The 8,650-nt window shown below is 47.6% G+C and overlaps 2 protein-coding genes across 2 annotated transcripts in view; both read left to right on the forward strand.

Annotated features, from left to right (window-relative positions):
• LOC144483360 (uncharacterized) overlaps nt 1–8,650 on the forward strand; it is a 461,390-nt gene that overhangs the window by 179,106 nt on the left and 273,634 nt on the right. The gene's annotated exons all lie outside the window — the stretch shown is intronic.
• LOC144483355 (uncharacterized) overlaps nt 1–8,650 on the forward strand; it is an 87,624-nt gene that overhangs the window by 6,040 nt on the left and 72,934 nt on the right. Inside the window, exons 3-4 of the mRNA XM_078202072.1 lie at nt 5,450–5,847; nt 8,364–8,379. Coding sequence (XP_078058198.1) covers nt 5,450–5,847; nt 8,364–8,379 — 414 coding nt within the window. The remainder of the gene's footprint in view (nt 1–5,449; nt 5,848–8,363; nt 8,380–8,650) is intronic.

Raw genomic sequence — 8,650 nt, forward strand, 5'->3', positions numbered from 1 at the left:
TTTATATGTTTCAATCAGATCCCCTCTCATTCTTCTAAACCCCAATAGATATAGGCCGAACATTCCAACTTTTCATCATATGATAACTCCCTCATCCCAGGAATCAGTCAAGTAAACCTTCTCCAAGCTACTTCTCACACAAGTCCTCTCTTACGTAAAGAGACCAAAACTATACACCGTGCTCTTGATGTGGTCTCACCAATACCCTGAACAAATGTAGCAAAACATCCCTGCAATAAACAACAATTCATTTACCTTTCTAATCATTTGCTGTGTCCACACACTAACTTTTCCTGATTACAGTACCAGGACACCCAGATCCCTCTGTACCTCAAAGTTCTGCAATCGCTCGCTTTAAATAATCAACTGCTTTTCCATCCTTCCTGCCAAAGTGGACAAGTTCACATTATTCAAAAATCTTGTTCCAGCTGCCAACTTTTTACCCACTCACTGACCCTATCTATATCGCTTTACAGGCTTGTTATGGTCATTCACATCTCACTTTTCTTCCTAACTTTGTGTCATCAATAAATTTTGACCCTGTCAGTCATCCACATCATGAAAATAGTTTGTCAATAGTTGAGGGCCCAGCACTGGTCCCTGTGGCACTCCACAGGCTACACTTTGCCATCCCAAAAATGACTCATTTCTCCCTCCTGTTTCCTATTAGCTAATCAATCCTCTATCCATGCTAATATAAAGAATCAAAGTGGATGGGATGCTAATATGCCATGCCTTATGCTACAAATTCTTATTTAGTGTGGTAAACTTTGACGTGGCACCGTGTCAAATGCCTTCTGGAAATCTAAATACACCACATCCACAGGTTCCACTTTATCCACATTGCTTGTCACTTCCTCAAAGAAATCCGATACATCAATTAACATGATTTCCCTTGCACAAAACCATGTTGACTCTGCCTGATTGCACGGAGATTATCTGTGTCCCACCCCAGTCTCCTTAATAACAGAATGAACATGATTCAGTCCTGCATGGGATTATTTATTTACTAATTACTTAAATAATAGATAGATAAATAAATGAACATGATTCAGTCCTGCATGGGATTAGCAGCAACGGCAGAATCCAATCCCTGCAGTGACTTGTGAACTTGCTGGTGTCTCAGCAGATTGGCTGACCGAGCAAATCTCTTCCCACATACGGAGCAGGTGAATGATCTCTCTCCAGTGTGAACTTGCTGGTGTTTCAGCAGGTCCTTAGTGCTTTTAAAACTCTTCTCACACTCAGAACATTTGAAAGGTCTCTGATCAGTGTGGACCAGTTGATGTGCAATGAGCTGGGGTGGCTGAGTGAATCGTTTCCCACATGTGGAGCAAGCGAAGGGTTTCTCCCCAGTGTGAATTCGCTCGTGTATCAGAAGGTGAGGTGAATCCCTTCCCACACACACAGCAAATGAATGGCTTCTCCCCGGTGTGAACTCGCTGGTGTCTCAGACGGTGGGATGAATGGGTGAATCCCATCCCACACACCGAGCAGGTGAACGGTTTCTCCCCAGTGTGAACTCGCTGGTGTGTCACCAAATCCTGTTTACTTTTAAAGCTCTTCTCACAGTCAGAACACTGAAATGGTCTCTTATCAGAGTGAACTCGCTGGTGTGTTTGCAGCTGGGTTAAACGTCCGAATCTCCTCTCACACACGGAGCAGGTGAATGGCTTCTCCCCAGTGTGAGTGCGCTGATGGACTTGTAAATCATTTTTACTTTTAAATCTCTTCTCACAGTCAGAACATTGAAATGGTCTCTGATCAGTGTGAACAAGTTGGTGTGTCAGAAGGTGGGATGACTGAGTGAATCCCTTCCCACACACTGAGCAGGTGAACGGTCTCACCGCCATGTGAGTGCGCTGGTGTCTCAGGAGGTCCTTTGTGCTTTTAAAGCTTTTCTCACAATCAGAACACTGAAACAGTCTCTGATCGGAGTGAACCTGCCGGTGAATCAGGAGGCTTGATAAAGCATGACATCCCTTCCCACATTCGAGGCAGGTGAATGGCCTCTCACCAGTGTGAACACGCCGGTGTGTATAGAGGCTGGATGAGTAAGCAAATCCTTTCCCACACTCAGAGCAGGTGAATGGCCTCTCACCAGTGTGAATGCGACGATGAATATCCAATTCGGACGGGTAATTGAATCCCCTCCCACAGTCACCACATTTCAGTGGTTTCTCTGTGGAGCGGGTATCCTCATGTGACTCCAGGTTGGATGATGAGTTGAAGCCACGTTTACACAGAATATGTGTCGGGTCACTACTCACTGAGAATGATGTGATTATTTTTCAGACTTTTTAAACCACTTTCCACATTCAGCACATTGGAAACTCTCAGGTGTGTTTGTGTGTAGGTGCTTTTTCAGTCACACTGATGTTTGAAATCTTTGCCCGCAGACAGAATGAACATTTCTCCTTCTGGAGACAAAGGCTGACGATATTCAGTTTCTGATTAATCAAATCACTGAAACAGATCTTGATGTGAAGTTTGGTTTGAGTTTCACATCTGTAAATCCTGCTTCATAATACCCTGCAAAAACAGTTTACAAATACCATCACTGTCAGTGCAGGATAGAAATTCTGAACAGACAATTCATAGTTTCTCTGGAACATATTTTCCTCTCTTGTTCCCCCAAATCTATAAATCCCCGTCCCACACACTCTCCCTCCTCCCCTGGGCTGAAATCCAAACCCATCTCACCATCTCCACCATTTCTTCCCTCCACTCCCAGTTTTCTCCCTCCCTCTCCTCTGTCTGGGTTCAGTTCTTGATGTGGAAATCTCACCAACTGTCCTGGCTGGAGACAATACATATCTCTTTAACCTGTGCTTAACCCTCTCTCCACTCACATTGTCTGTACCTTTAAGACTTGATTACCTGTAAAGACTCGCATTCCAACCATGATCTTGTAAATTGAGTTTGTGTCAATATATATGCCCCGTTTATGAACACAAGTCCCACTCACCTGACGAAGGAGCAGTGATCCGAAAGCGAGTGGCTTTTGCTACCAAATAAACCTGTTGGACTTTAACCTGGTGTTGTGAGACTTCTTACTGGGTTCAGTTCTCCAGCTCCTGTCTGCAGACTGACAATAAAACCAATGGGTCTTATTGGGGGTGTTGGGGCCTCCAGAGGGTGTTTGTGAATCCTCCCCGCCCACCTCCCAGGGTTTCCTTCCTTCCCAGAGATCAGAGTCCTCATTGATTTGAGGCCAAAGTGTAACCTCTTATTTATTGTCCCCCTCCCCCATCCTCTGATGTGAACCATCCTCCAGTGGCTGAGCCAGGATGGGGCCGTTAACCTGGGCCTGTTCCCGGGAGGGAGGGAGGGAGAAGCCCCGCAGCTGCAAACCAGGGAGCTGACAATGATTCTGAAGGGTTTGCGGATCCACAAAGTGTTTCCAAATCCTCCCAGCCACCGCCTGACGCTGACTCCGCTACTCCGGGACAAACAAGCGCCAAGGACAGCACTGACACTGCGCATGCTCCACATCACAATGCCCGGGGACTGATTGACGGCAGCTCCGGACCAATAGGAAGAGGGGGCGGGGCTGGGGGACCGAGCGGGAGCGGCTGGTCCTCCAGCCAATCGGAGTGAATGAGGGGCGGGACCTGAAGCATGCGCAGTGCGGGTAATGGCGACGGACGGCCGGTTTTAGTTTGGAAGCGAGATCATTACGAGGTAGAGGGCGGCGTGCGGGGAATGATAAATGTGGCGGGTGGGTGGAGAGACTTTGTAAACATGTTGTTCAACCCCAAACCCCGGAAATGAACTTCCCGGTCCCCCCCTTTGTACCAAATGGAGCGGCAGCTTGTAGTGTTAGACCCGGGCTGACTGCCGCCATTGAGGCTGCATGTGGGAGGCCGGCAGAGGTTGTGATCGGAGAGTGAAGCCCTGACGTCACAATGGAATGAGTGAGGGTGTGACATCACAATGCAATGGGTGAGGGTGTGACGTCACAATGGACTGGGTGAGGGTGTGACGTCACGAGGGTGTGACGTCACAATGGAATGTGATCGGAGAGCAAAGTTTCACTCTGAAGCTCATTGGACAACTTCCGCATTGTGATGCCACGATAGAGCCCTACCTGAATCAGCCAATAGGAATCACTCTGCTCCGCGGTGACGTCTCTGGGTTCCAGTGAGCAGGCCCGGGCGCGCGGACCCAGGAGCCCCGCCCCCACCCATTGTTCCCCTCCCCCTGCACCACATCGAGCCAAGGTTTCCAGGCAACCGACTGGCGGCTCCGGCCAGAGCGAGAAGCCGCTCGGTGATCTCCCCCTCCCCCTGGCCCGGGACTGCAAAATGTCTAAGGGAGGGGGAAGCTGTGCATATGCGGGGGAGAACCCACCCTCTGAATGAGAGAGGAAAGAATGTTCCATAGAAATTGTCTGTTCTGAATTTCTATCCTGTACTGACACTGATGACTTTTGTAAACTCATTTTACAGGATATTGAAAGAGGAATCACAGGCCGAAATCTCAAACGTCACGTTTCGACGTGACAGTCATATCCCTTGTCATCGGACTTTGAATCCAGAAGGAGAAATGATTGTCCAGTCTGTCGATTTGAAAAGATTTGAAATGTCAGTGAGAGTGAAAAAGCATCAACACACTGCCACACTTGAGTGAGTGTGTTCCAATGCACTGACTAAAGAGCTTTAACCAGTTACACAGCCTGAACAAATATCACACCATTCACAGCGGGTGGAGACTGTAATCTTGTTCTGTGTGTGGATGAAGTTTCAACTAATTGTCCACTCAAGAGAGAGGCAAGGACACCAGCACCATGGCGAAACCATGGAAATGTGCGGACTGTGGGAAGGGATACGGAACCCCATCAGAGCTGGAAGCTCATCGGCGCAGCCACACTGGGGAGAGGCCGTTCACCTGCTCTCAGTGTGGGGAGGGATTCACTCAGTCATCCCACCTGCAGAGACACCAGCAAGTTCACAATGGGGAGAGGCCCTTCACCTGCTCTCAGTGTGGGAAGGGATTCACTCGGTTATCCAGCCTGCAGATACACCAACGAGTTCACACTGGAGAGAGGCCATTCACTTGCTCTCAGTGTGAGAAGGAATTCACTTATTTATCCAGCCTGCAGTCACACCAGCGAGTTCACACAGGGGAGAGGCCGTTCACCTGCCCTCAGTGTGGGGAGGGATTCACTCGGTCATCCCGCCTACAGTCACACCAGCGAGTTCACACTGGAGAGAGGCCATTCAACTGTTCTCAATGTGGGGAGGGATTCACTCAGTGATCCTATCTGCAGAGACACCAGCGGGTTCACACTGGGGAGAGGCCATTCACCTGCTCTCAGTGTGAGAAGGAATTCACTCATTTATCCAGCCTGCAGAGACACCAGCGAGTTCACACTGGGGAGAGGCCATTCACCTGCTCTCTATGTGGGAAGGGATTAATTCAGTTATCCGAGCTGCGGACACACCAGCGAGTTCACACAGTGGAGAGGCCATTCACCTGCTCTCAGTGTGGGGAGGGATTCACTCGGTCATCCAGCCTGCTGACACACCAGCGAGTTCACACAGTGGAGAGGCCGTTCACCTGCTCTCAGTGTGGGAAGGGATTCACTCGGTCATCCGACCTGCGGGCACACCAGCGAGTTCACACTGGGGAGAAACCACCATTCATCTGCTCTCAGTGTGGGAAGGGATTCACTCAGTCATCCCACCTGCAGAGACATCAGCGAGTTCACACTGGGGAGAGGCCGTTCACCTGCTCTCAATGTGAGAAGGGATTCACTCTGTCATCCCACCTGCAGAGACACCAGCGAGTTCACACTGGAGAAAGGCCGTTCACCTGCTCTCAGTGTGGGAAGGGATTCACTCAGTTATCCAGCCTGCTGAGACACACCAGTGAGTTCACACTGGGGAGAAACCATTCACCTGCTCTCAGTGTGGGCAGGGATTCACTCAGTTATCCAACCTGCACAGACACCAGCGAGTTCACACTGGGGAGAGGCCATTCACCTGCTCTGTGTGTGGGAAGGGTTTCAGCGTTTCATCCCGGCTGCTGAGGCACCAGCAAGTTCACGAGTGATGACAGTGGTTGGATTCTGCTGTTATTGTTTCTGCTCTCAGTTGCATCCAGGATTGCATTTTGTTCATTCTCACAGTTGGTCAATGGGAAGGGTCAGGGGGTTTCTTTGTGCTGGACTGGCTGGTCTCAGCCTCCAGTGGGCTGATGCTCTTTGAGTCTTTTTGCAAATACCTGGTTTCAAATGTCACAAGGATCACAGAGTGACAGGGTGTTAGGAAGTTTCGAGATATTTAGTCAGAGGAAAACAGAGGTTGGCAGTGCAAAGGTACATTTCTGAATGGAGGGCTGTGACAAGTGGCGTTCCTCAGGGATCAGTGCTGGGACTTTTGCTGCTTGTAATATATATAAATGATTTGGAGGAAAATGTAACTGGTTTGATTGGTAAGTTTGTGGACGGCACAAAGGTTGGTGGAATTGCGGATAGCGATCGGGACCGGCAGAGGATACAGCAGGATATAGATCAGTTGGAGACTTGGGCGGAGAGATGGCAGATGAAGTTTAATCCGGACAAATGTGAGGTAATGCATTTTGGAAGGTCTAATACAGATGGGAAATATACAGTAAATGGCAGAACCCTTAAGAGTATTGAGAGGCAGAGGGATCTGGGTGTACAGGTACACAGGTCATTGAAAGTGGCAATGCAGGTGGAGAAGATAATCAAGAAGGCATACGGCATGCTTGCCTTCATCGGCCGGGGCATTGAGTTTAAAAATTGGCAAGTCATGTTGCAGCTTTATAGAACCTTAGTTCGACCGCACTTGGAATCTAGTGTTCAATTCTGGTCACCACACTACCAGAAGGATGTGGAGGCTTTGGAGAGGGTACGGAAAATATTTATCAGGATGTTGCCTGGTGTGGAGGGCATTAGCTATGAGGAGAGGTTGGAGAAACTTGGTTTGTTCTCAGTGGAACGACAGAGGTTGACGGGGGGGGCGACCTGATAGAAGTCTACAAGATTATGAGGGGCATGGACAGAGTGGATAGTCAGAAGCTTTTTCCCAGGGTGGAAGAGTCAATTACTAGGGGCATAGGTTTAAGGTGCGAGGGGCAAGGTTTAAAGGAGATGTACAAGGCAGGTTTTTTTACAGAGGGTGGTGGGTGCCTGGAACTCGTTGCTGGGGAAGGTAGTGGAAGCAGATACGATAGTGACTTTTAAGATGTGTCTTGACAAATATATGAATAGCATAGCAATAGAGGGATATGGTCCCCGGAAAGGTAGTGGGTTTTAGTTCAGACGGGCAGCATGGTTGCTGCAGGCTTGGAGGGCCAAAGGGCTTGTTTCTGTGCTGTAATTTTCTTTGTTCATCATTCTGTTTGGAACATCCCAAATGCCCATCCAATTTCCTTTTTAATTGTTTATTGTCTCCACTTCCTCCACCCCCGTAGGCAGCGAGTTTCAGGTCATTACCATTCACTACATCAGAATATTCTTCCTCACATCTCTTCCCACACCCCCCCCCCCCGCCTCTTCAATCTCTGACCCAAAACAAGAAATCTGTGTCTCCCTCGTCCTTGTCCCTTCAGCTAATGGGAACAGCTTTTTTTTGTCCACCTTATCTAAACCTGTCAGAATCTTGTCCACCTCTATCAAATCTCCCCTCAACCACCTTTGCTCCAAGGAGAACAACCCCAGCCTGACATTGACAATAAAGAACAAACTAACAGAATATGTTACTGTCTCAAATCAAATGGGAATGTTTAATTTCTATTTTAAAGATATTGTGAATATATTGTCCTGGACAATAAAGGAATTGGAATAACTCACCTTGGGTGTGGTTGAATGGAATATATCAATCTGGTATCCACCTACAGTCCAGTGAAAGTCTGGAATGTGTAGCTGGAAGTCCCTTCCTAACAGCACTGTGGGTGTACGTGCACCTCCGGCATTGCAGCAGTTCAAGAAGGCACCCTTGGGGTTGGGGTTGACCATGGCCAAGGCAGCTACATACAGCCACATATTCTGTTATAATTGAAGGACTGCAGATTGAATGTGAGGCATTGTGGGACTGGACTATCTTGACCATATTCCTGTGACTGCCCGGAAACTTGTGCCTATTTTAGTTTATAATTGAGGATTTCTGGGAATAAGTTAAATGTGGAAATATTAACCATAGCCTGGAGGAATTTGGAATAACTGAGAATTTTATCCCCAGATAAAGAACAAAGATTTTGCCGGTGTTTGGGTGTAACGTGTTTGGGATTTTAAATCACCAAAGACAAGATGTTGCCTCTAAAATCAGTCCTTGTAAGTTGGCTTAAAAAAGGTTAAGTTATAATGAAGGATCTTGTATCTTATTTTAATCAAGGAGTTGTGAACTTGTAGTGCTCTGTCGCTTTAAGAAGCTATAGCTGCGAGAGAGAATGCTGAGGATTCATTGTTTGAAATTTATGAGCTGTGAGCATCTGTGTGTTTTGTTTGTTTTATGTGGATGTTTGTCGATGTGTTTTATTATTGTTTTGGGCTACATTTGTTCAGGTTTATCTTTCTGGAGAATTAACCTTACCTTGAGTCTTTAATTAAAGGCATTTTTGGAAGTTTAAAAACAGGATCACAAGAACACTTAAGGAATTAATTTTGGTTCTTGTTGTTGTA

The sequence above is a fragment of the Mustelus asterias genome, unplaced genomic scaffold (assembly GCF_964213995.1).
Source record: "Mustelus asterias unplaced genomic scaffold, sMusAst1.hap1.1 HAP1_SCAFFOLD_63, whole genome shotgun sequence".
NCBI classification, from domain to species: Eukaryota; Metazoa; Chordata; class Chondrichthyes; order Carcharhiniformes; family Triakidae; genus Mustelus; species Mustelus asterias.